Consider the following 27,451-nt stretch of genomic DNA (forward strand, 5'->3'; position numbering starts at 1 on the left):
TAATTTGTTCCTTTTTATGTTAATCAGTTGATTCAAAAGGATATAGACAAAGCTTGTGTTCTGAAAACTGCTTTAGATTGATAGAAAGATGGCAAATATTTGTACTGGCTAAGGGGGTAGGAATGGAGGGAACACAGAGCCCAAATACTTCAAGCTGCTAATAGAGTTGCCTGGTTTGTCAGCACTTCATGTAGTGACTTTGTATATAATTTTAACCACAGAATGCTTTTTCTGGTGATGTTCAAGTCAAATTCTGTGGCTTTACTCAGTTTCATAAAGACGTTTCTACTCATCCTGGTCCCTTTGTTATAGTTATTAATAGACTTTCTGGATATGTTCTAACTTGATTGCAGCTGGGAGTGAGGGAGTTGGTACCTGTTTTGTGGAGTGGATTCTGTTCTCCCATGAAGTTCTTGTCCCAAGTAGGTGGGAGCTTTCCATCCCATATCTAGCTCTAAAGGCCTGTCTCAGGGGGTACTTCTGTCGTATTTTGTCTCTTCCTGTTCATACATTGCAGGTTTTTGACTTATGTAATAAGAGGCAGCAGTGAGATCTTTATTCTTGCTGTCAAGGAGGGAAGAGAAGCAGAACTGATGAAGCTCAGGAAAAGTTTCTTTCTTGCAACACGTGGTAAGAAACTTCCGTGTTAACTGGCATTGAGTTATAATCACAAGATGTTCTTTGCAACACTTCATTTATGAGCAAATTAATGACTGGCCTGGATCAGCCTGCCCTTTCCATAATTATGAAGTATAATAATTAGAGAAGAAGTATTCAAAATAATACACTTTATTGGAGCTAAAGATTTATAGAAAGACAGTATGAGCAGCTCTATTAATGGGAAGGTAAATTCTGCAGACTGGAGCTGGCATCAGCTTTGTCTGCATCTTCATTAGGCAGGAATATTCCAGTACTGAGCAAATCAAGAGCTATTTTAATTGTCAAAACAGATGCACTTTCAAATATACTTTCTGATTGAAGAGAACAGCTTGTTCCTAAGATCATTATTTCACCATGGATTTTTCAGTAAAGTTGGTTGTTTTGGGTTTCTGAAGTCACTATATAGTTACAACACACTGAGAGAGGGTTTCACAGTGTGGTGATGCTTTTTTTTCTCTCAATCACCATATAGTGGCTTTAGAAAGAGAGTAAGAAAGCCAAATGAGAGTTTTGATGCTGTCAAGACACTTCAGGATAGAAAACCTGGACCATTCCTGATTAGATTGTCTCACAGCAGCAGGTACCACTCAGCGCTGTTGGCATCTGTCTAATTGCAAATGGCTGGCTGAGAATCTTTCATACTTGTTGTAACTGCAAATAAGCAACTGATTATTAATTCTGATTAGTCATTACTGATGCTTCAAAAATGTACTGCTGCACAAAGAACAGAAGGAAATGTGTGCCCTTCACTTGGAACATGGTCTTCATAATTTCGATAGTGTGTTGTGCAGAAGTGGCTTCAAATACCTCTCGTAGGCTGGGCTCATCTGTTCAGAAAGAGAATGAGGAAGGAAATTAATGGCAATTAAGAAGAGAAAGGCTATAATTTTTAAGAACAATCTCTGAAATACATAAAGCTGCACTACTTAAAAACAACCAACAAACTACCAGCTACTTCAACTATGTGCAAGATCATTTTCCCTATAATATGTATTGTACTTCATAACCAGCACACCACACTCATCCCAAAGGGGACAGCATACTATTTAAACTCAGGAAATATGATTTGACTTGAATGTTTGCTGAAGGTAAATTTTGTATTCAGCTCTGGAATTTCAAAGGAATACTGATTACCACAGTAAAAATCTCACTCAAGGCCAAATGAGTTTTCAAACAGAGCAATACATATTTACATCACACAGAATTTTACATTACTGCACAGTATGGATGAATTGAGAAAGCAAGGTGTTAAAGACTCTGAAGGATCAAATTGCCTTGTTTAACACTTACAATCTTTCTGGTTAGACATATTTAAAATCCCAAGTTTTGCATTAGTAAAAGTATCAGTGTATAGAAAACACCCTGTATTTAGTGCTGTTCTATAATATGTGAACAGACTTTTATTTTAGCTTATTCTGTACAATGTAATACAAATCAGTGATACAAAGAATTAAATGCTCATCTCTTTTCTGTCTGTATTGCTTTTGTTAGAAGAAAAGGAATTTCTGCCCTGGCTGCTGTGGAAGTTGCCCAGCTGTAATTCATCCCTACCTGGTTGGTGGGTGACTTCTGAGCCCACTCGTAGAGCCGCTGGTAAACCTGCCCGTCGTAGCTGCCAAGCGCAGAGTTCAGGCTCTTGTCCGTGAAGTCAAAAGCATCTACCAATGGCACAGCATCCTTCCTACAGAGCACAGGAGTGACATTCCTGTTACTGAGAGGGTACTGCTTTGCAAGATGGGAAAATAAATCAAAGATGAACTTGGAAGTCAGTTTCCCAGGTTTCTCCTGGAAGGCTTGTGCCAGTTTTCCTCCTTTTCTTTACTGGAGGGGGGAAATGCTGCTCTAGGTGACCCTGCCTTGGCAGGGAGATTGGACTAGATGATCTCCAGAGGTCCCTTTCAGCCCTAATGATTTTGTGAATCTGTGAAGTTCTACTAATGCCTTGAGTTGTTTGCACAGCTGAGTGGGTGTTTGCAGGGTCTTGTAATCACCCAGGCTCCATCCCCAATTCAGGACTCAATCTCATGTCAGATTTTTTCTCAGTAGTCTCTGCCAGTTCGTTATTTTTACTTTTTTTTTTATGCTGTATGTGTGTCTTATAAAATGGAATAAGTTTCCTACTAGATTGATGTGAAGTTGCTTTGCTGATCTCCAACCTTCATCTACCTTTCAGAATTTCTATTATCTCATCACGAGGTGTTGAGCTCTTCTATTCATGTCTGTAAGAGCAAAACAACCCTAACCCATCCAAGGGCCCATCTAGCCCAGGGGCCAGTCTGACAGCATGGAGAGCTGGAGCACAGGCAGCATCTTCTAAGCAGGAGATGGTTTCTTTTTCCTCATCCTCCCATCATCCTGGGTGTAGGAAGTTGAGGTACCAGGATGCAAAGTGGTTTGCTCAAATGTTGGCATTTCCATCTTCTAGTTCCTTTTGGGGAAGAGCAGTCTGAGGGTTTGGGAAAGGCTGGGTTTTTGCTACAGACCAGGAAGTGGTTATATCTTTTCTACTAACTGTAAATATTTAAAACATCAATTCTTGAGTCCTGTTAGCAAGGCATGGACTAACACAGAAATTGCAATGAATTTCAAAGACAACATGTTAGGCTTTTGAAAATGTTATGTTAAACTTACAATTTAATTCAGATTCTGCTGTCAGTTCTGAAAACTCTTGCTGTTTGGTTCAGACCTGTTCAGCCCTTGCTTATAGTGTGTTGTTGTTTTTCTTCAGGTGGCTTAGGTAGAATTTTACATACAGTAGCAACTCCTCTGCACTGTAAGTTTGTATATTCTAAACAAACAGCACTGAGTAGTGAAAGCTGAACCCTTTGTCAAGAAGCCTCTGTGAGTGTTGTGGTAAGTGAAAATCTTAACTCAGAATTCACAGAGTTGGTGATAAATGGTGTCAAGCAGATGCATCTGAAGTAGCTGTAGGCAGGATTGTTTGGGTACCAGTTGCAGCTCAGCCATGGCAACAGAGTAGGTTGTATTAGCTGTGGCTTAAGCAGATTTTGCAATGTGTGATGGGTTGCTGTGGCTGCCTCCTGCCAGTGTGCTCTGACTACGTATTTTCCTGCTTTCACTCTACTGCAGATGGTAGAAAGTGTTCATGACTTCTTCATTTATAATTTAAGATTTCATGTTACAGAACTTCAGAGATTACAGAGGAGCTGGACACTTGGGTCTCTTCTGCCATGAAAACAAGCTCTGAGTAGATGTTTCAATCAATTTCTAGTGCTGCCAGGCAATGGAAATAAAAACTGAATGAGGTGAATTGACTGTGGAGATGTTGCCATAGGTACAGCAGCACCCTTTTATATCTAGCATAGGGATAAACTGGATAGCTGTGAGTGTCCTGCCAAAGCAGCTCACCGAATGACAGCCAGGAGGTCCAGGTAGGATGCTGTGACCATGTCCATTTGAGCTGCAGATGTGTATCCGTCATGTAAGAAGGCTCCTGTATTTGAGAAGATCCCATGTAGTGCAAAGAGGTCACAGAGATGTTTCATAATCTTCTGGATGCCAGCCTTGGTCTCGAGTTTTTCCACAGTTTCTGCAAAGTTTTTCACTGCAATGTAGTGGCAGTGAGCCTGGAAAACAAATGCAATCAACAGTGAATGCACCTCAAACACTTTAGTAGGCCAAGTGACTCAAATGTTCTTGCAAAGAATATAAAACCTTTTCATTTCCCTGGCACTTCTCCAGTCTGTATCCTTTGTTTGCTGGGTGACCAGGCCTTTTGCATTCATGGCTTACAGCAACAGCAGAAAACAGAATGTGTAAACAGTCAACACTGTGGTATTTGTAGACTCCATAAAACTGCTTCAGAAATCATGCTAGTACTTATTCTAAATAGTTCTGATGAATATCCCAAAGAGTTTATGTGAAGGAAACACATTCCAATGTGCTTGTGTTGTAAGTGAATGTTGGTTGTACATCAACAGGAGAAAACTTCTGTTGAAGACCTTTGGCTCATGGTACTTCGGGGTCAGTGTCTACAAGGCTTCAGCTCTGGAAACACCATTGTCACAGAAGAACAACCAAATTTACCTCCCACTTTTGTGGTTTTAAGTAAGCTGGTAATTTTGGGGCCACACACCAGTAGTTTAACTCAGAAATATTAGCAGAGGTGCAGAGGAGATGAATTAGGCTGACTCCACCTGTCTGTGGGGTGACTCTTGTTACATTGACACTGCTGTGGGTGGTCGGTGGTGCTGGGATCTGTGTGGGTTCACTCCCCCACTGCACAGTTCCCTTCCAGCTGTAGGTGTAAGTGTGTCACACCTGCACTGCAGCTCTTCCTGCTGGCACGGTGAAGCAGCAGAGGTGGAAGCAAGGTGGACTTCAGAACCTGCCTGGGAAGCTGAGTGACCCTGAGTGGCCACTCAAGCAATTAACCCATGTGGAGTCTGCCCAGTGTCTGAGCCACTCAGCTGAGAGCTGGCAGGTGTCAGTTCATAGAGTTGCCATGCCAGATGTGTGGGTGAATCTCCAGGGGAGGTATGGAATAAGAAGTAAATACAGAATTGCCCCAAGAAGGCAGCAGTATATCAAAATTTTAAAGTTATGTGGCAGCCTCAAGGGGTTTGGATGACTTTTCTTGTCCCTGAAAGATTTAAGAAACTTTGTGGGCCTGGATCCCATTTTATGAAGAGTCTAGCAGCAGCACTGATGATACCACAGTCAGCCCTCTGCTTTTGTTAGGCTTTTCAGAAATAGTTAATGATGTTAAAATAAGTTGTGGATCTGTTTCAAAATTAAGGGAAGGGAAGAAAGACCTTCACCATAACTGTATGGAAGAACTGCATTAATTTCATATTAAAAAAAGAATTTTGGTTTTTGGAGATACAGAACTATCAATGGATTTAGCTTTCATTAATATTTAGGGCTTTTCTCCCCTCTTTTCTGCTTAATTCTGTACTAATTCACCCTTGTTTTAGGGAACACATACTGCTATCCCAATGCTACTTCATCTGAAAGCACCTCTTATAAATTTGATTTATCTTCCAGAAGTTAACATTGCACTTATCACTGGTTTTCACTCTTTTCCCTGCAGTTATCTTTCCAGGAGATGGAAGAAATACCAGGCATGTTCCATCCTTTGCTGTGACTCCACCAGCTTTCAGTGGAGTGGCTTTAGGAAGACTCCTGGGCACCAGAAGCACTGGATTCTTATGAAAAGACGAGTGTTGGCTGGAGATGGTGGGTTTTTGTTGCAGGATATGGGAGGTCTGATTCTGCCAGTAGTGGCAGCATAGCTGTGAATGTATTTTTCCTCCCTTTCATTTCTCCTAGTCTTTTTCTACCTGGCCTATACAGACAGCAAATTTTTCAGACCAGGAATTGCTTCTTACTACAACTTTTCCACCATGTAGACCACAGTGACGGTCTGTGGTGTCTCTTAGATGCCAACAGGAAACAATTAACAGCACTGAGGCTTTAAGCTAATCATGCCATTTCTGTTGCATATTGTTTCATAAAGACAAACATTAGATGAGCAGATAAATTTTGCTAACCTTTGCAGCCTGCACCAGCTGCACTGTGCACTGGTTCCACGCATCATGCTTTTTGACTCCAGACTGAATTAAATCCTGTAGTTTTGCTGCTGTGCTGCTTGTGAGCCTGAAAAATTGAAAAAGCACAAAGCATCTTGTATCTGTATCCCATGTGCATGAATTTGCACTCGGGAGTTATGTGTGACTGAAGGGCTAACTGGTATTTCTGACATCTGGAGTTATCTACACTTAGTATGAGTGAATTTAGATGATGCAAAATCTAGGTATAAATTGTGAGAAGAACCCAGACCACCCTGGTACTGAAGGATTTCTGCCTTCTCAGCTTCCAGGGTAGTTTACCAGGGGTTTAGCTGAGCTTTTCTTGGGTTGTGCGTCTGTAAGGAGACAGACAAAACAAACAGGAATACTGGACTGCTGTTACATGATGTTTCTCCTTTCCTACACAGGGATTCAAATCCTGTTCCCATTGATGAAGCTTTTTAAAGAGTGGCTGTTTTTACACTGCTTTCAATGACAGCAGGGTTGTCTTTTTACCTGATTTTCAGAGGTGACACCTCTAAAACCCATAACAGTGTACATAATTCTGAGACCACTCATGGTACCATTTTTGTTTATGTTGAGTTGCTGAATGTGTAGTTGAAAGGCTACAGACAGAATGAGAGGCTCTGTTCTTGCTATGGTGTAAACTGAGAATAAACATCACTTTCTCAGGTATGTGAAATTTTAAGATTCTAATAGAATTGCTCAGGGTCCAGTAAACATTTTACTAGATGGAAACTCTGTGATGTGGTCTGGCATTTACTTTAATAGTGCCACCAACTCTTTGACATGTTGTTGTTTGGTAGCACATGGCTTAAAAACTTCTGAGTGTGAAAGCTTCATTCTGAACATCTGACATGGCTGTTAATCCTGTGTAGCCTTCCTTTTCCTTTTCAGGAACAGATGGTGCCAATCCTAGTTTAACTTATTTTATTTTACCTCCCTTTAAAGCAAGGAAGAAGCTGAGTTCTTAACACATTTCTGATGTCAGAGAGAAATCCTGTCTCCCGTCCTCTGTACTGACCTGACTGCCACGTGTTGATAGGCCTCAGTGTAAATATCTGGACTGAGAAAATCCAACTTGTTCTTGGCTGGACACCTCCCGTGTTTCACTGCAGCCAGATAAATGACAGATGGTGGCACAGGCTGGCCAGCACTGGCTGCCATGAAGCACTTAATCAGGAACCTGGGAAGAGGGTAACAGTCAGAACAGGGTATGGTCATCTCCTCACAGCAAACAGACATGCAAAAAGGAGAGTGGACTCAGGTGAGGAGCAGCAAGATATGACCCATCCCATCAGTGGCCCAGAATGGGTTTGAACAAGTAATGACCTTCTGTTTTGCATATTATTCACAATAACCTGATCTGTGGCGGGTCTCAGGGGTGGCCTGTCTGCCTTATTTAATAGTACAGCAATCCATAATGATAATTTTTTCAGCAGAAACTTGCTGTGGCTATTAGCAATCTCAGCAGTGTGGTGATTAGTTACACTATCAACTTTGCAACCTAAGTGTCAATGCCCTGGAGCTCTAATGGTGATTTGGTCTTAGCCTCTTGATCCCCAACACACAGTCACATTACACATGAGACCCTTTGGAGAGAGTTTCCCCTCTCCCTTAGTTTTTTGGTACCTTTGCTATAAGCTAGACTGACCAGGTCTGGAATTAAAAGGGTACAGCATTTCTGTTGACCTTGCTGTTGATCTTCCAAAAAGCAGTAATGAGTGCAGAAATGTCTGAATGGCAGCACGGAGCTTTGTAGTGGCTCTGACCCTGGGAAGTGCCCTGGTTTTCTCCTTCTAGTAAAAACATACATTATTAAAAGTTCAAGCAGCTGTAGCTTCTTTATCCTGTATTTCATCTGTTCTTGAGAATCATCAGTCGGCATGTTTGGAGGAAAGTAATGTTCTTTGAGCATGACTCATCCACTTTCAGTTTCCAACAACTTTGCTTCCTCTGAATCGACCACACTTTACTGATCTTGTGTTACATTGTACCATTGTTACATTGGTAGCTTAAAAAATTAACCACAAAACTTTCACAGCAATACCTTTGCTATGCTACCAGGCAAAGAGGAAAACGAGGTTATGCAGAACAGCACCTGCATACATCCCCAAACCAAAAATAGAAGAGATAATCCAGTTCCCACACACTTCCATGCTTGTTAGACTGAGGACATGAATAGTTTATGTCCTGAGCTGTATTTTTAGAAGGTGCTGTGAGAAAGGAGTAGCTGGTTTTACTGGTTTTGGAGAAGTGGTAAAGGCTGAATAAACGAGGGGGCAGGCTTTTAGATGAACACATTTGAATTGTTACCTGGCAGTTTGCAGGAGCAAAATGGTGTTTTCCCCTTCATAAATACAAGAGGCAAGTATTTTGGTATACAAGGAAGGCAGTCCACTCAGCAGGGAGTAGCCATGGCCCCCACAGGCCCGGAGACAGATCTCCACTCCTGCAGTGCAGTGCTGAGTGATCACGGCTTTAAAACCTGAAGATAATGCATGAAGCTGTTAAAAGAAGAGAGAAGAAAGCAGAGTATTACTGGTGGAATCTTCAAAATAAGTTCCTTTTTAAAATTTTGTGCAATATCTGGGCATGAAATTCTGGTCAGATCCCCCTTTGTGTGGTCGTAGCACCCAGTTCCCTGAGCCTGGTCTTTGGTGTCTCTCTGGGATGCTGCACATGCTCCTGTCTGGGCACATGGTAGTCTATGCATTTCTGGGTTCCTCTCAGTCAGTTCTGGCTTTGGCCACCTTTGTTCAGACTGTGTCTTCATTACAAGCACCCAATTGCAAAATACTCTGTTCTGTCTAAAAGTCACGTTTTTGGTTTTGGCTCAGACGTATGTGCATGCGCATTGTAGATGAAGTTGTGTAATAACACTTTGTGCCACCAGCTACTTGGAATGAGGTTTTGGACATGCTTTCCAAGGACTTTTCACTCTGCAATGGTTCCCAAAACAAAAAGTTTGGGGTGGTAGAGCGAATGATGTTGCTGACTGGTTGCAGACCTGGGACACGTCATTTGACCTCTTAGTGCTTCCTTTTTCTCCAATTCTTTTGTTGTGAAAGAAATGTTCATCCAGTTTACTAAAATATTTTAACATTTAGAGAATAGAAGTGCTGTATGAGTTAATCATGCTGTAGCTCACCTCTGGCAGCATGTCAAAGTTCTTCCTCTGGATCTCTGTGTACCCCCTGTTGAATAGCTCCTGCAGGTAGTCATTGATGAAATGAAAGGCATAGGCTGCTGCCAGCTGGGGCAGAAGTTTCTCTTGCTGAGTCTGGTAGTCAAGGATTTTTGCTTCTTGTTCCCTGTTGGAAGACAGCTGATCAAGCAGGGGAAGTGTGGACATGGGCATAGCTACTATTACTTTACCTGCTGTAGAATGAAAACGATGTTTTTCATTACCAAGAAGCAGTGTGTGAACAAAACTGAGCTGACAATGAGACAGGAAATCTGCCCAGGTTGCTAAGCTATTAGAGAAACAAATCCAAAAAAGCCTAACAGTGTAGAAAAGGCTCTGTGTGGTCAGTCAGTACAGAGGGGAACAGGGACTACAGGAGAGGATGAGAATGAGGTCTTCAAGGACAGCAAGTTGTTAGGTGTTCCAGGAAAGGCAGTTGCATTGCACTCTGATAATCTTTGGCTTTTTAAATGGAAACTTTGTAGCCCCTAGCATAGAAATGTTTCTCTGAAAATGTTCGAGTCTGAATTATTTAAAGTTTTCTGAGCTGTTTTTGGATGTTCTTTATCACTTCTGCTGTGGTTGGTACATTTAGGGATTAAATCAATGGAATTGGTTATTACAATAGTTCAGCTGCTGTGCTCTTCTGTTTGGTTTGTGTTTGAACACAATTTTTCTTTTTTGAAAGGTGATTTAAATGGAAATCTTTGTAATCCACTCAAATTAACATATATCTTTAAAAATAATGGGGATTCAACTCTGAATATAATTCAATGCTTAAAGTGTGGATATTGGATTTCTGGATGTTGAAAGGTATTTTAATGTTGCATCCGCTAGTAGAACACTATGGAATAAGAATTCAGCAACTTGTCCACTTTGTCTGGATTCTGTTCAGTTATGGGGTTACAAGGGAAGGCCAGTTATAAAAGAATAGGTTGCTTGTGTGAGCCACTGACCTATTCAAAGTAAACATTCTCTTGTACTTTGACTGAAGCTTGTTAATGTAAATAATGGGGAAGCATGTTTATCATGCCCTGTCTGGGCCAGGAAATCAGCCAGTGATGGGCTGAAAGATAAGATGAAGAGAAGAAATACAAACTGGCATGGGAGAACACAGTGTACAGTTCCCTTCCCACTGGGATGCATGGCATTACCCAGGCTTTAACTTGGACTGCCGGCGAACCACCGAGTATCGGATGGCGATGGTGCAAGCCTTCATGAGGGGGGTCAGAACCTCGTCTGAAATGAGCGAAATGCGCACTGTCGTCATTGTGAAATAATTAATCTTCTGTGACCCCTGTCTTACATAGGTGCCATCTGGTTGAACCTAGAGTAGAGAGAGGCTGTCAGATGCTGCCTTATTCAGTACTATTATGGTTGTGTAATCACTATGCATGGAATAAAAGACATAAAAATCCTTCACTGAAAGCAAACAATGCTTTTATGTATGATGGATGAAAGATACCCATTTGAAGAGAAACTCTTACTGCTTCTGTCAAAGTAGGTTCTGCCTGCCCCATGATCCCCAGTTTCTGACTGTGGAATTCTTGACACTGACTTTCATTTAGGATTCAGGTACCTTCTGCCCTTGATAAAACCTCAGAGACTTGCTGACACTCAAAGGAAGATTTTTGTCCCAAATTTAGACAGGTCCCTGTTGTCTCTCTGGCTGTGGAATGAGAGTCTGGCAGCAAGCTTGTAATGTGAGTCCACACATACCTCACAAAACTTGCTCAGCATGTTCTCCCTGGGGATGCGCACATTCTTCAGCAGGAGGTAGCCATTGTCAATGTGCTCAAAATTCATTTTTGGACCGATGTCTCCTGCAGTTATGCCTGCAGAAGGAGAAAACACAGCCTACTTACTTCCACTTGAACTTTTTGCTCCCCTTTTTGTGTCAGGATGGGGACATTAAATGAAGGGCATGGTCAACTCTGCTTGTTCCCCAGCATGGGTGATCTTGCCTAAGAGGTGAAACAGGCATTTGAATGTCTTGTAGTAGATTGCTTCCATGAGCCATTGACATGGATCTGTGCTGGCTGGGATCAGAACTGAGGTGCTCAGAGCAGCCCAGGCTTCTGGTTATGACAAGGGCTTGGTCTTGATATGGCTGAGGATATGTTAAATTTCCCTTCAGATCAAATAGTTGGGGTTAATTATAACTACACCTTGGTAACTCTCTTGGCTTGGTTTTGGCAATTATAACTCTCCCTGGGCCCAACATTTTAGAAAACATTTAAGGGCAAAATAGGCAGAGCACCTAGTGCTGCAGTGTCTGGGGTTATTTACCTGGGCAGAGGGAATGATCCTGAAGGCTGCGTATCTGCACGATGAAGGGATGGATGCCATAGCACTTCCCATGGATGTACAGCTGAGCAAAGACCACTGTGTGGGTTGCTGATCTTCCCACTGTGAGAAGAAAAACAGCCCCATTCCCTTAAGACAAGTTACAGCACAAACACAGTTAAGGTCGGTCAGTACTAATTATGTGTTGGGTCTTAGGTATGGGTCAGCACAATCGTGTGCTGGAAACCTAATCGGCCTGCTCTTAGCTCTCAGAAGTTACACCATCATTCTGCTTCTGTTGCTGCCCATAAGGCTTGGATTAATGGTTTTGTAACAGAATATGAGAAAAAATAAACAGTTTGAGCTAATGTAATGCTGAGAGTGGGAAGTGCTGTGGCTGTTGCAATGACTCCAGTTATTTTCTGTTAAATACCTTCCTGAAGGGAGCCAAGAATTTCACACTTGAATCCTTTATGCTGAGATTGTCTGATGACTCTAATCCTTTATGCTGATGACCTCCCTGCAGTTTTTGCTTGTCTGAGTATTATTTATAAAGAAGGGAAGATTTATTCCTGCAGAGGCAATAGCTTTCTTGAGTGAAGTTCTTCAGCCTGCAACCAAAGGGGGTTTTGCAAATGATGGTGGCTCCCTTGTGGCGTTTTAACTTGGACAACCCCCTTTCTCTCACTTGCTTGTCCATGAGAGTATCTCTTATTGAAGTCTTCTGCTAGCACCTGGGCCCTCAAACACAGAGCTTAATTAGGGTAGATGCAGTAACTGAAGGAGGCAAAACCTAAAATATTTTGTGTGGTACTTACTATCTCCCGGCCACCACTTCATGGCAGAGATCTTTGGTGTGTTCAGTATAAACTCCTGAGTAGCAGTATCAAAGACTGCTGTCGTTTCCAAACCCTGAAGGTAAGTGCCTTTAAAAAAAAGAAATTAAAAAATATCTATGTATCTGTCTCCTGGGATGGAGAGAGTGAAGGATCCCTGGAAGCTGGCTGTGGGTATTACCAGGGTTTTGTGATTACCCTTCTGACGAGAACCATGAATGAGAACCCAATGACCCCCGTCCCGGTAAAGGATGGACAATTTGGAGTCAAATTCCCATGGGAATCAGGGCTGCAGGCTTGTGTCATACAGAAATTCTGCTTTCCCCACAGCCTTACCATGTCCCAGTTCAGTCTGTGCGTAGCTTCCAATAAGCTTGTGCTGGGTGGCGAGAGGAATCCATTTGGAAATTTGTTTGTCAGAGCCCAGCACTGAAATACTTCTCATGAAGACGCGGTGAAGGAGGAACGCGACATCTCCTGACAGTGCCCTGCAGAGAAGGCACAAGGGGTGTTTTTAAGGGGTTGAAGTTCCAGGCATGTGATGAATGAGGCAGTGGCACTGCAGTGGTCACCAGACAATACCACCTGCTGCCTTTTGATTTCTGCCTTGTCATACCTTGCCCAGCACCCAGCATCAGCACAGCATTGCAGGAAAAGTGCCCTTCCAAGCTGCTTTTGTTTCTTCTTTTATAGCAGAGTTTGCATTTGTGGTGCTCGCTCATTTCACTTGGTCTTGGAGGAATTATCTGTTCTGAGTAGCAGATGCTGAGCTAAAAGCACAACCCAGCTTCCAAGCTCCTGAGGCTCTGTGAGCATTTTGTATTTTTATTTTAATTCATAGGATTTTTTTTTCTTGATTATTTAAGTCAGATTTTGAAGCTGAACTAAAAAGAAAGAACAAAACAGCACCCTACTTGAAAAACCCCAAACCCTAGCAATTCACTCTGGGGGCATATTAGACTGAATTACACATGTAGGTATCTGGGACCTGGATCTCCTGAACCTTCCCATTCAGCAGAAATACCATGGTAGGTTGCGTTTGTTGCTGTACTTTTTGCTGTTGGCTGCCTGTTGCTGTCAGTGAACAATACTGGTGTTCAGGGAGACTTGTCCTGAATCAAGATGTCATTTTCTTGTGGAAAAATTCAAGTACACCCATGTAACCCCTGGTTTATTATCTGTTCAGGTCCTTTGCCATTACCATCTGCACACATCCTGAAAAGCACTATTCCAGAAACTGTGCATGGGAACTTGGGTACAGTGATTTCCATGGCGCAAATGAGAAATTTATTTAAGCTTTTTTTTTGTGTGTGAGAAATAATAAGAAATCATGAGGAATATGACTATATCTCTCTTCCTGGGATTCCTCAGAACATGGTTGAATCCCCTCACAGATACAGGTACATGTACAAATAAGTGGCTGTGCTGTTCTCAGTAGCTGAGTGGCTATTAGCACATTGCTTTATTGCAGTGCTCTAGAGAGCATCTCCTTTCACATAGATACCTTCTATTGTTAAAAAATTACTCTGACCTTTCTTTTATACTGGCCCTGAGAGAGAATTAATCATGCTGAAACAGTGTGGGGGGAAAATATGAACAAAGAAGTTAAAGGGAAATTGCTTTGATTAACAGAAAATGACTTAATGAATCCTTGGCAGCCTGGCCAGAAATAACGTTCCTTTAGCAGCAATTTGAAAAGCTGGGTTTTAAATTGTGTGAGTGATTCACTGCGCTTGGCACTGGGAGCCAGGATTCTGTCATAAGAGCTTGGTGCTCACCTGGAGTTCCATCAGGCAAGAGCTGCCCTGCGACATAGCTCTGCTCCTAATCCTGGAAATGTGACAACACAGGGCTGGTCCTGCTGCAGCCTTTGGCATCAGGGGGCCTGATAAAAGCACACCTGGGTTGGGAGAAGGGGTGGGATTTTTTTTGTTCTGAGGGAGCAGTGGAGAGCTGCTTTCAATGGGAATATAATGATCAGGTCCAAGAGCTCTTGATGGCACATTTCCCCCTTCTTTAGTTCTGCTTGCTGTAAGTGTTGAAGAGCTTAGCATAAAAAATTATCATCTTTCATATGATGGAGACAACATTTTAGCAGGGCCTATTACCACAGGGCAAGGGGTAATGGTTTTAAACTAAAGGCAGATTTAGACTAGACATAATGAAGAACTCATTTGCAATGAGCATGATGAAACAGTGGCACAGGTTGCCCAGAGAGCTGGTGGATGTTCCCTCCCTGCAAACATTTCAGGGCAGGTTGAACAGGGCTCCGAGCCACCTGATCTCGTTGAAGATGTCCTTGCTCACTGCAGAAGGCTAGACTAGGTGACCTTTAAATGTCCTTTCCAACCCAAACTATTCTATGAGTCTATGAAATGCCAAAAAGTGGCTCTGAGTGTCAGCAGTGCTGTGTAAGGGACAGGCATTGCCCTTCTGAGTGACGCTTCTGAACTTACACCTTCCTACTGGGTACGTGACCCCACCAAGCAGACAGTGTGCCCTGGGCAACAGCCAGCCAGGAACTGACTGAACAAAGGGGGAAAGGAGGGGCAACCAATTGAAATGTGGAGTTCAACCCCACACAAAGTGTTAAAAAAAATTATAAAGGAAAGGACTGTGAAAATACTTTATTCTCATCTACCTGCAAACTAAAGTGAGTTTTTCTTTTTTTTTCCCTTTAATAAAATGTGTTTTTTTGATACACAAAATGTAATCTTTATTTAGAAGTCAGTAATGTAACTGAAACAGCACCACTAACCATAATGCTGGTTATACATTTAAAAATGTCTAAGGGGTGGTATGAGAGCTGCAGCACAAGTAAGGAGGTTGTTGAAATAGAAATCTCATGTTGTGATTGTGAACTGCTGTGATCTATCACACTGTACTCATGTGCTGCTCTTTGAGAAGTTCCCAGTCATATACCACCATTTTCCCTTTTCCCAAGTGTGCTGCACATTTTTATCCAAACCTATTCTGAGCTGCTGGCCTTTCCCAGTCTTTGCTAAAGCTGATTGTTATTGGAATACAAAGCTTTTAACAAAATAGTTGTACATTAAAAAAAAAAAAAAGTCACCTGTAAATGTACTTAAATTCAGGTCCATTCTCAGTCCATCCCATCTCATGCATCTTTTTCTGGAGATGAACAGCCTTCCTGACTGCTGCTTCATACCTTTCATTCTGGGTCTGGAAATACTGATTTTCTCTGCTAAATACAGGGTCAGACTCGATAACTTCCACTGCAAAGCAACACAGAACAGTTGGTTCTCCTGGGGCTCAGGAAGTGCAGGCAGTGCCTCGAGCCATGTTCGGGAAGAGCAGGCACAACTGGACTCATGGATACTGATGCTGTGATTTTTAGGGTGCTTGCAGGCAGGTTTTATTTGCCAGTTCTGGTTCCCATGGCTGTCACATCTAACTCTGAAAAGCAGTGGATTTGGGGAAGCAGAAGGGGAACTGAGTGGGCCTGAGAGAGGGGTCTGTTCACTGGAAAGGGTGACCCTGCAGGGTAAGGCACCCTGCCTGGTCACAGTGGGAGAGGTGACTTCTGGCAGAGGATGCCTCTGCCTCCAATTGCTATGAGGGCAGTAGGGGCTGTGGTGAGCTGTATTAGCTAGAGGGCGGGTTATGGCCAGAGCCTGCTGGGTGTCCTGCTTGGGATGTTACCAGCCCATTGCACTGTTGCAAAACAACCCAGCGTCACTATTTCTGTGTCAGTTTGAACACTCCCCTTGTCCATTTTGCCTTAAACCTTGAGTCTATTCATGTGGAAGGTTATACTGAACTCCAGTGGCACTGTGAATAGGGTGATCCCAGTGGCTTTGCTGTTTTCCTTTGGTAAGTGTATAATATGGATGCAGTTACAGAGACAACAGAGAGGGTTTTTTCCTCTTCTGAGCAACAGTCATTTTTTGGCACACCCATCATGAGTGAGAGCAGCTCAGCCTGGCTGAGCCAACCCACACAAGAAATTCCCCACCTGGATGAGCCCAATGTGCCAAGGAGGGAAGCTGGCTGTGGTTCACACGTGATATGCATTTCTGCACAGAAGCACCAGCCCCTGCATGCATTTCCCTCACACATGGATGCTCGACCCTCAGTTCTCGTATTCCAGTTTAACCAGTCTTGCCAGAGACAGGGGATGGGAGCAGGGAGGAGGAAAAGCTTCAGGCAGCAGGAGTGGCTGCGGAGGAGTCATATTGATTTACATGAAGAGAAGACTCCAGCTCCACACTCCCACTTTTTAAAGAGATGGGGGGGATAAGCAAATGCCCAGGATCACAAACCCCACTGTGCTGCAAAGGAGGAGCAGAGCAGCAGGACATAGCCATGGCCTGTGCCAGCCCCCACCACGGCCTTCTAAGGATCACTCACCCACTGCCCTCCGTATCCGTGTCTGCTCTGTGCCACCATCCAGCAGGGCCGTGAGCTTCTCCACGCTGAAGGAGGCTGTTTGCCGCTCACTGGCGAGGTCGGGGTTCACACTGCCGAGCACTGAGCCCTGTGAGTATTTGCTGGTCTCCAGCAGAGCCATCCTGGAGGCTGTGCTGCTCTGCAAAGGGACAGGGCTCGTCTGGCACTGGCACCTGGCAGTGGATGCCTGATAGAGGTGCTGGCACAGCAAGGAATGGTTTTGGTAGGTTGGCCAAGATGTACCTGCATGAATATTTAGGAGCTCTCCTGTCCTCATTGCATTGGACAGTGGAGATTTATGGCACTTCAAAGAATTCAAACTGCAGATTTTATGACATATTATAAACATAAAATATTTTTCTTTTCCCACTCTGTCCTCAGTATTCTATGCGAAGTTCATGCTGGAATATCCCACAAGTACATGTTAATGTTTGATGTTTTCTGGCCCAGGGCTCACAGGCACTGGTGGCTCTGCCTGTGCTGCCTCTGTCCTTGGGGCACAGCTTTACATTAACCCTTAACTCATGTTAGTGAGATTGGTCACAGGACACTAGTAAAAACAAAAGCCGTGATGAGTAGGAAATAAATAATATTTTTCCCTTAAAGAGGCTGCTGCCTTTCCAAACATCAGATTACCTTAAGAAATACAAACTCTGGAAACCACTGCAAATGTCTTATTAATTCCTGCTTTTTCTGATATTCAGGCCTTTATTCCAAGGTGTCCTGCTGGAGGGAGGAAAGCCCGGGGGCAGCGCGGTGGGCTCTCAGGGCGGGGGTAACCCGGCGCTGCCCTTGGGCCGTCACGGGGAGCGCGGGGCTGGGCGCCGGGGACGCCTCGGCCTCAGCTTCCTCTTCCGTGAGGCTGCGTGAGGAAAATGCCATTCCTTTCTCTCCGTGCAAACGCAGCCCCCCACGTACCTCGTCCCAGGCGTCCTCCGTGGAGCCGTCCGGCTGCTGCCTCCCTGCCTGGGCCGCGGCTCCCGAGCCCTGTGCGGGGACCTTGTCCCCGGGCCCGGCGCCGCGGGTGTTCCTGCTGACCTCTGCAGGCAGGAAAATCCCACAGCCCTCAGCGCTCCAAAACAGCGCTGCTTCTGATCCCGCTAAAGGCAGCTGCCGCGTCCCAGACTGCACTTCCAGCTCCGTCACCCAAGCGACACCCTGCCCTTCTCCCGGTGGTTTGAATTTGGGTTTATTGTTTTAGTAGCCTGCTCCGGGTGGAGAGCAGCACCCTTGGTGTTGGCACTGCTCCTTGCCTGGGGTTTGACGTGCTCTCAGGGTTTCCCCGGCTCTGTCAGGCACTGCCCACAGCCCTTCCCGCCGTTTGGGGTGCAGGGCTGGAATGCGGGGCTGTGCCGGGGGGCGGAGGGAGCCTGACACGGGGATGTGCCGCCCTCACCTCCTGCGGTCGTGGATGTGTCCCTGCTGGTGCCCGGGGAACGGGAGATGGGAGTTCACAACCCTCACACGCCGCTCACCCTGGCTACAGCAGGACGAGCCTGACGGGGCGGGAATCCAGCAGAGGATCCCCCTGCCCGCGGCTCATCGATGGGTCTGGGCTGCCGCTGCAGACCCACGCTGGAAACTGCTCTGTCAGGGAACGAGGTGCGGGGTTCACACTACGGAAGGCTTGCTTTAACATGGGGAGTTAAGCAAAGTTTGGGAAATCGGATATAGTTTTGGTTAACGACAATTTTAAGCCTGAAGCTGAGCTTGTTGAACCAAGCCCAGCAGGCACGAGGAGCAGCAGGCAGTGAGAACAGCCAGCTGCAATATAGTGAGTGGCTCACGGGCTCAGGATCACTCTGGTAGATTAAAGATGCCATGTGGCTCCATCACAGTCCCAGAGCGACAGGGCATCCTATGGATGTGCTGTTTTCTGGTCTGTATTGCACAGTATCACATCCACAGTGACTCAGGGTCACAAGTGGTTGGGAGGCAGTACATCCTTCTGAAGTGCTCGGTGGGATTTTTCCATTTGTTCTTACATTTCCTTCTGCTGGAGTCAGAAGTGCTTGGCCTTGTGCTTCTTGACTGCTGTTTGTAATTCAGTGAGTGTATCTGGCACTCCTGAAGGGAAGGTGAGGGATGACACATTGGAAAAAGCCTGTCCTTGAATCTCTTTGCAACCTGATGTTCATGCAGGTTTATATTTGGGCAGGCTCTGGTGCTGCCTGAGTAGGTCATTGCCAGTCTGTGTTAGTGAGGTCTGAGCTGGAGAGCCACCAGAGCTGCACACCCAGCTCGGCTCCAAGTGCCTGTGGATGGCCAAAGATCTCATGGGCTGTGCTAAGAACCCACAAAACCCACAAGACCACCTGCCATGGTGTGTTGGAACACACTCTCATTATTATGTTGCTGATAATTTTACATTTTTGCCCATTTTCATTAGGCTGGATCTTGCCAGTATCACGGCCAATTCAAGATTTCATATAATGCTTTCATCAAAAAGCATTATATGAAAAAATTGTTCAGCCTGTGGCAATTTTAGATCATTTTGGGAAATGATCTAGGTAAGGAAAAATACCTAGGATAGGCAAAGGTGAATTCTTGAGATGAGGTGTTCAGCCAGGGCCAGTCTGAGGGTACCACTGGCTTGAGGAAGAAAACCATAACTTGCCATTTCTCAAGCAGTCATGAGGAGTAAATTATGTAGTAAAATGTAAGTTCCTTGACAGGACATTTCACTGCAGCAAATTATCTAGGAGCACTTCAGGAGTGAGTGCACAGGAGAAGAGATCTCAGCATGACCTGGATAAAGAGCAAAGCTGGTATTGAAAACTGTCAGTACAAGAAATTCCAGGCAATGGAGCAGTTTGAGCATAGCTAAAAGGTTTTTATCTTTAAAGAGCAGAAGTGATTGGTCCTTACTCTCTTCCACAGAAGAGGAACTGTCACAATGAACAACTACCATTGCCATCTGTACATGGAAGGAGGTGTGTGATCAGTGTCAGGAGTTTTGGGGCACAGCCCATTGAAACCTCACTGCTGGCTGGGAAATGTTGATGAGGTGTTTTACAAAGTCCTGTGTGAGTGCCCTGGTCTCATATCTAACCAAAGGGCTAGAGAGAAGATTTGTCCCTTTGAAAAGTTTATGCCAGGAAATGAAGTACACAACCTGCCATGGTAGGGCAGCAAGGGAGCTGTTCTTATAAGCATCAAAGAGGTGGGAAGATGTTTTGTACACCTGACCTGAAGAACAGGTTTAGTGAATGAGATCTCACCCCCAGTGAGGAGCTGACTGGCCACATCAGTGCCACAGGGTGAGGAGGGTTGGGGACACCTCCCAGTGTGGCAACCCCAGCAGATACCTGCTGTCAGAGAAAGGCATCCAAGCACCACCTCTGCCTTGTTCTGAGTGGGATGTTGGCATCTGTGCTGATAAGGATGTTGCTAATGAGACAGAGAAGTCCTTTTCATTTGCTTTGCTGCATTCAGTTGTGTCCTGGGACTCAGGAACCATGGTGTGTGTGACCTGCACATGTGAAGCATTGTCTCTTTTTCTTATCTGCTAAATCTTTGGTCTTTGGTTGTTGCTAAAGCAACTTTAAAAATGTTTAAAAATAAATAAATAGGCTCACTTGTGTGAGGATTACTTGTCAGTTCAAAAATGTGTTTTTGAATTAAATCCAAGGATGAGTTTCCTTGGTTTTGTGTGGATTTTACCTTGCCAGGCAGGTGGGCATCCACAGACAGTTAGAAATCAGATTGGAATTTCAGTGCTCAAAGCCTGATCCACAATCTGTGTGCCCTTATACTTTCATCAGACTGAGATGGTGTCTGGGATAAGCACTGGATGTAGTTTTGGGTGCAGATGATGCAAAGAGCTCACTGGTGAGCGAGTTAACACATTAACAAAGGAATTGGTGTCAGACTTCACTGTTTTTTATGTTCATTCAGTTTATTTGGCTGTTGTCTGTTTGTATCCTTGGAGCTTTTTCAGTTCCTTGTGGAAAAGAGCAAAATATACAATTATCATTTAGTTTATTTCTTCAGAAGTGTCCACATTAAACAGTGAGTTAATTCAGTAGAGGTGCATAACATATAGTTTTATATAAATGTATAAGCACCAACACAGAATATAGACTATATACCACAGAAGCAACATACACAGTGCAAAAAACTGTCTTCCATCAATACTCTGACAACCTGTATCTTCTGGATACACCAGTTTTATTCAGGAGTGTGCTTTAGGGGCATAGGGAAAAGAATAATGCAAAAGAAATAGAGACAAAGATACCACAGAATCTTCCTGATGATACCTACACTGATTTTTTTAGGGTGCCACCTCCTCACTGCTGTTCCATGAAGCACAAGAGCACCGGTGAAAGTTGTACGGGTTCTGTGTCTGAGCCCAGCTGGGGGTTATTGGTTCAGAGGGGTGACAGGAGCTGTGCCAGAAAATGCTGTGATGTTTAAACCAATACTTCAACAGTAAAAAGATCATTTCCCATGTGCCATCTCCGAGGGCTGGAGCCTGGAGCTGTGGTCAGGGTCTGTCTGCCCTGCTGTGTGCCCCAGGGTGCTGCCTGTGCTGGCTGCCCCTGCTGGTGTGTCCCGGCTCACAGCCTGTGGGGTCTTGATGGGCAGCTGGGTCGGGGCTTTCTGCTGTTGCTCCACTGCCTGAAGGATTTCTTCTGACTCTGCTAGCCCAGCCTGAGTTAGGACAGTGTGACCTGGCCCTCCCTCACCCTTTGGACACCTGCTGGAAATGACCCAGACACGCCTTAGCCACAATGGACTGTGTTGTGTGCAGCCCCTCTCTGTGCTTGGTGGACATCACATCAAAGGGAGACACCTTCATTTATTTTTCCCCTCCAGGTAATATTTGAATACTTAAGAAGAGCAGCAAAATCCTTTCTGCTTCTTCATTGCTGACCTTACTGGATGGCTCCCACCTGAGGGCTTGCATAAATACCTCTGTCCCAGCCAGGGTGAGCTGATAACATGAATTTCATTGGTGCATATGGAGCGACAGATTGCCTCTCCTGGAGTGCATTTCCATCTGTGGCAAAATTGCTAATTAATTTGCTGAATTTTTTGAGCTCTTTGATCAAGGTTACTTAATCTGTGCCATAACTCCTTGCAAAACCTCAGCACAGTAATTCTGGCTTGTTACTCACACCAATGTTACCTACTGAGTATCATGCAACATTCTTTACAGCTATATACAAGCATCCTTAGCAACACTTTTATCCTTGGAGAAATTTGGCTTTTTTTTTTCTTCCATGAAAAAAATACTGGATACTGCTTCTTCATTATGGTTTTAATCATGACCTATAAAAAAGCTTTTACCAGTTGGAAAGGCCGTTAATAGACCTTTTCAAACCTTGTTTGACCCATAGTGACAATATGCACTGGATTTCTGAAATAAAATCATGTTTAGAATAAGCATATGAGCAAGGGCCTTAAAAACTACAGCAGAGGCAGTGCCATGAGATGGGGTGCTCAAGGACTGAAGCTGAGTTAAGGGCTTTTATTGTCCAGTCTGTCACAGAAGTTCCATACCTGTATCACTGCTCTTGACATGTGATGTGGCTCAGATGTTTTACTCAAGACGCCACATCAAGCAACAGCCCTCTGAAATGAAACTCCCACTGACCAGGAGACTAGAGAATGGATTAGTAACTTTTTTATAAATATGTATAATTTCCCAGTTTCCCTTAAGTTACATCTAGATCCACTGAAGATGTGGATAATAAATGTTGACTAACCAGGTATGACCTGCTCAGCTGACGAGGTCTGCTGAGGCTGTTCAAGAGCCAGTGTCCAAAGGCAGTCGGTGAGTTATGCTGTTCAGGCTTTGTATCAGGGTTGATGTGAGAAGCAAGAAGCTGAGATATTCCTGAAAACACACTTCTAGCTCTACATATGGATATCGCAGGGCGCAGGTGCCCTGTAAGTGTGACAGGCTCTGTCCATACAGGGTGCATATGCACCATCCACCTCAGCTTGGCTATACCAGCAGCAAGAAGAATTTTAGCATTGTAAAGTGGCAACTGCAATGAGGCAGCTCTAACCTCTGGACAAGGGGATGAGAAGCACTGACACAAGTAGTTTTGCATCAGGACCTACATGCCCTGTAACCCCTGGTGCCTACAGGCAGCAGCAGGGTGCTTAACAGGACAGCTTGGAACTGGTGGGACACGACCACATCACCCCCTCTCCATTACAGGGCATTTCTGGTGAGTCCTATGGTAGCACATGTCCAGCTGCTGGGCAAGGGGGTGAAGCTCAGTAGTGCAGGGGCAAGAAGCACTTTGTCTGTCTGCTGCATCCACAGGGATCTGCTGCCTGGTCACTGCACACTTCCATGGACACCCATGCTGGGAACACCCAGCCTTTGCTTCCTGCACAGAGCATTTACCTTCCACCTGGGGTGTTGATGGAACAGCCCAATGTATTTTCTGCCTGAGCATGGAACTGCTTGTGAAGTACAACTGCACCTGCCTGTGCTGCGCTGGTAAGGACACACAGCAGTTGGTTTTCTGATAGTACAGGTGTGCTGCTGAGACACAGCCTCAGCCACGCTTGACTGGCACACTGGTGCAAAGCCAGTGACCTTTGGGAAAGCCATTATGGTCACCTGGGCTGTTCTCAGTAATACACAGGTTGTCCCTTTTAGTTACCAGGTTTCTAGGAGGGCTCTCCAGAGCTGCAGCTGCCCTCTTGTCCCCTTGTGCCTGGCAAACCTGCCTCCAGGAAGAAGCAGGGGTTCCCCCAAGCTGTTCCTACACAGACTTCCCCATTTTAAATATTTGCTGTGTCTCTAGAATTAACCAAGAGTTAGCTGGTGGTTAGAGTGCACCCACAGTCTGGGGGAAAAATAACACTGTTCTCTCTACATCCACTTGTGTGAGTACTTTGGTGAATACTGCACTTTTTCCACAGTGCTTCCCTCCTGGTCTGGGAAAACCTTTTCTGTGCCTTCTACTGGAGCAAGTGTTAATAACCGCAAGTAGCCCCGATGGTGTGGCTGGGAATGTCCACCATGTACAAAGATTTCAGTGGGGGTGTTGGCGCTGGCCTTGGTAGGATCCCGCTGGCTTTTGGCAGAAGCTATGCTGCCTTCTCGTCCCCTATCACTGTTGATGTTCTTCTCAGGTTTTCCTTGACTTTAATGAATTCTGGTGCACGGTCTTCCTGCTTCTCCTGCTCTTTCTCCAGCTGTAAGAAAGAATTCATTGTGCACATGAAAGGACAAAATGGCATCAGCTATGTTAAAACAGAAGGCTTCATTATCGCTGGGTCCAGTTATTATTGCCCAAAGCTGAATGAGTGTGTAGTGCATGTGCTGTGGCTCTCTTTTTACAAGCCATCACACCAGACCTACATTCACCCTTAGTCTCCTTCTGTCCTGCTGAAATATTAATTTCTTTCCTCCAGGGAAGAACATCTTTATCAGAAAAGCAGGGTAGGGCTTCACTTCAGATCTGGCATGGGAGAGGGAGGAAAAGGTTTGAATCCTTCCCAGCAGAGGAGGCCTGTGAGCCAGGGAAAGCTCTCAGCATTAGGTATTGTCTAAGGTGAGGTAAGTAATTGTACTGCCTTGCTTTTTTATGTGAAGTCTGTATGGATCTTCCCTAAACCACCTTGTTTCACATTCCTTGTTCTCTGAGAGTGCCAAGCTTTGGTTTTCAAGTGATCTCAGCTTGATGAACATTGTTGTGTTGTTAATTAAACAAACTGATTTCATTCATTTGCAGTGCAAATACTGGCAAGTAGGAGAGGCAATGACTTTGTTCTCGGTGGTAATGAGCCTGCTCACTTCTTGCACTGGTTTGGGTAAGAGGGCAGGCACCCAGGCCATGGCTGTGCTGCTGTCAAGTGCACAGTGAATATTGCTTTCCCCAGGCAGAATTTTGGCCAGGGTCCATGCCAGAAAATGTTCCCCAAAGCAGTTTGGGTAAGATTGCAACAATGCTTCTTCCAGCACTTCTGCAGCCTCTCAGCCTGCACTGCAGGGTCCTGAGCACTCCTATGGTGGGTGCTGCAACAACCCCCACGCAGTCTAGGGTGCTTTAACTGGAAAAAAGCCCCAAGGGCACTGTGTGGAACCCAGAGGAGACCCGGGGTGAGTGGTGTGTAATGGGGGTCTTGGGTGAAGCAGTATAAACGTGGTGGAGCCCACTATGAGGATTAGAGTGCTGCAGCTGTGTGGGGAAGCAGTGGAGGATACACTTTGGCTCCTGTTTTATGGAGGGGTAGCAGTGCTATACCTTGGGTTGAGCCTCAGCCCACCCATCTCTCCCTGTGCCATGTGTCAGGTGGTTAGGATAACCCAAGGATGGCTGAAAGCTCAGTTCTACCTGATCCAGCCTCTGGTGCCTCTTTAATAGCTCTTTTTCAAAAGGAGACTGCAATTTCTTTGCCTCTTCCTCTTCCTTCTTCTGTTTGATGAGCAGGTCTCGCCGTCGGTGCTCGAGCACTCGCTGCAGCTCTGGCTTGCTCTCCACGCCCAAACCTCTGTGGATAAAAAGCAGAAAAATGAGGGCCAGAGCATCTACACCTGGGGCATAACCACTGCCAGCTTGGCAATTCCAAAACTTGTCTTGGTCCAAAATGGAAACACGGGAGACCTGCGTTCCATGAGATCCATGGGAGATCCATGAACCAGCCCTGACCCACAAATCCACCTACAAGGTTTGAGGGTGTTTGGTGGTGCCTTGGGGTGGGCACATGTTGCCATTCGTGTATGGCACATTTGGCGCTTGAAGTTCTACCGATCCCATTGCACCGGGGTACCACAGCTTTCTGTGTCGGCTGTGGAAACGGGACCTTCCTAGGCTCGTGCTGTTACTGGTTTTAACGGTGTCAGGTGTGGATTCAGCGGTGCTGAGAACTTGTGCAATAATGACGATTTTTTTCCCACCAGCAGGGGTAGTCATTGTGCTGCAGTAATTGTCCTGGCAGCTCCTTCCCTCCCCGCGCATCCCATCTGAAGCTTTGAAGCTTTGCTTCGGAGCTGAGGGCCGGCGATCCCTCTGCTGACATGGACAGTTTGGATCAAGAAGCCAAAATGAACTGTCCTTTTCTCCTGGAAGCCGGAGGGTTTGCTGATGGCGCAGGTGGCTGACTCCTCTGGCCACCTGCTGCATCTGAGGTGAACCTCTGTTCGTGAGGGGTGGGATCACAGGAAGGGAGACACAGCAGGGCCATGCAGGCAAGGCACAAACGTGTGGTAAAGAGATGGAAGGCATTCCCTGAACATATTTCAGAAACCTCACACTTTGGATATTGCCGTGCCTGAAGTAGTTATGGGTGTTTGGTGTTCCTGCGGCCACAGGTCTGTGTTGAGAGGAGGGGACCTCCTCATGCCTGTGCTGAAGGCTTGCCCAGGGTGCCCTGGGCTGGGGAGTGCTGTTAATGTAAAGCTCCTCCTCAGCACCAGGAGGTCTCTGTTGACCAAAGGCTGGTTGGTTTTGACCAAGGCTGTTTGAAAGCAGAGGCATCAAACCCTGTGGGCTATGGATTTCTTGGCAGGGTGGCAGATGCTGAGGTGGTACCTCACATCATGACGAGCTAAACTGGCAGGCAGGAGAGAGGAACCACCCTCTCCAGATGCAGCAAACCTCTGCACTGTTGCAGCATGGCTCAGACCCAGTGCTTGCATCCTTCCAGTGTCACTTTTAATGATACTTCCTATTCTAATTTTTTTGCTTATTGACAGGACAGAGTTCACAGCAATGTCAGTGAAGGCACCCATAGCCTTGGCTTTCATGATGGTTTTTGAAGCAGGAACAACTTGGATGCTGCAAAATTGCTTTTCCCAAGGCTTGAGAGAAGAAAAACCTGCCTTGGCTTGCTGGAGACACAGCTTGCAATGTTGCCTGTGGATTTGTTACTATTCTTTGATTTAATCAGCCTGTGTTGTTAGTGCCCAGAGGTGTTGAGTAAGATAAGAATTTTGTTACACAAGCTGCTGATTTCAGTTGCTTCTCCCTGCTGCTTGAGGGGGAAAAAACAACCAAAGCAGAGACAGGAGCAAGTCGTAATTCCTTCTCTCTCCCCTTCTCCTCTCTCTTTCTCTGTGGTAATATTTAGCAGGAAGCAAAACTGATCCAGCAAACTGGACAAGAAACCAGCAAGAATGGATTGCTTTTTGCAGCAGGGTTTGTTTCACATATTTTCTGAAAAATACTTGGGAGGTCAGAGCCAAAATAGGTTTAAACTGATGCTTGGGAGGGGCCACATGAGTATGTGGTGCAAGATGTCTGTGGTGGAGCTGCCTCCTGCCAGTACCTGGTGGCACACATGGATGTGACACAGTGGCAGGCACAGAACTGGAGCACAAAAAGATGTACTTTGTGTTTGCCAGTGTGAAGTGCAGCTCCGGTGCCACAGGATCTGCACCTCCTTCACTGCCATTCCCCTCTGCTGCTTCCATTGCAGGGGTTTCTTGTTCCTTTGTTCCATCATGGTTAGACTGGAATAATGTTTTGTGAGATTCAAGACAGTGCTAGTGGGTGACCCTTTAAACTGAGCTGTATCACTACAGAAGAGATGGTCACTCTCAAGCCAGA

At 45.2% G+C, this 27,451-nt stretch overlaps 2 protein-coding genes across 4 annotated transcripts in view; both read right to left on the reverse strand.

Annotated features, from left to right (window-relative positions):
- Positions 1-773: 773 nt before the first annotated feature.
- On the reverse strand, positions 774-17,984 carry ACOX2 (acyl-CoA oxidase 2). Of its 2 annotated transcripts, none has more exons than XM_014251788.2 (15): positions 17,850-17,984; positions 16,893-17,174; positions 15,595-15,757; positions 12,858-13,009; positions 12,504-12,611; positions 11,689-11,808; positions 11,119-11,234; positions 10,554-10,726; positions 9,364-9,526; positions 8,529-8,719; positions 7,237-7,398; positions 6,174-6,279; positions 4,030-4,247; positions 2,212-2,341; positions 774-1,487 (listed from the first exon to the last, which is right to left on the reverse strand). In XM_014251788.2, exons 2-15 carry the CDS (start codon positions 17,050-17,052, stop codon positions 1,425-1,427), a joined length of 2,025 nt encoding a protein of 674 aa, XP_014107263.1. In that variant the 5' UTR covers positions 17,053-17,174; positions 17,850-17,984; the 3' UTR covers positions 774-1,424. The 2 variants fall into 2 exon arrangements, with proteins under 2 accessions (XP_014107263.1, XP_014107262.1); XM_014251787.2 differs by having other exon boundaries at positions 16,893-17,070; positions 17,850-17,982.
- A 2,824-nt stretch (positions 17,985-20,808) lies between these two features.
- FAM107A (family with sequence similarity 107 member A) overlaps positions 20,809-27,451 on the reverse strand; it is a 28,420-nt gene continuing 21,777 nt past the window's right edge. For both annotated transcript variants that reach the window (XM_088062013.1, XM_005522024.3), the window contains 2 exons: positions 25,238-25,394; positions 20,809-24,095 (listed from right to left, as the gene is read on the reverse strand). In XM_088062013.1, coding sequence (XP_087918139.1) covers positions 23,988-24,095; positions 25,238-25,394 — 265 coding nt within the window. In that variant the 3' untranslated portion in view covers positions 20,809-23,987. The remainder of the gene's footprint in view (positions 24,096-25,237; positions 25,395-27,451) is intronic.

The sequence above is a fragment of the Pseudopodoces humilis genome, chromosome 13, assembly GCF_049639895.1.
Source record: "Pseudopodoces humilis isolate 2021_Gansu_Grassland_sample_001 chromosome 13, ASM4963989v1, whole genome shotgun sequence".
Taxonomy (NCBI): Eukaryota; Metazoa; Chordata; class Aves; order Passeriformes; family Paridae; genus Pseudopodoces; species Pseudopodoces humilis.

Excerpts from the sequence above, each read along its gene's own strand:
- ACOX2 (XM_014251788.2), bottom strand. The coding sequence starts at position 17,052 with ATGGCTCTGCTGGAGACCAGCAAATACTCACAGGGCTCAGTGCTCGGC. Across the intron at positions 7,399-8,528 it reads TTGCTCCTGCAAACTGCCAG|GTTCCTGATTAAGTGCTTCA; the intron begins GTAACAATTCAA and ends CCCTCTTCCCAG. Across the intron at positions 4,248-6,173 it reads AGCTGGTGCAGGCTGCAAAG|GCTCACTGCCACTACATTGC; the intron begins GTTAGCAAAATT and ends TTTGTTTTCCAG.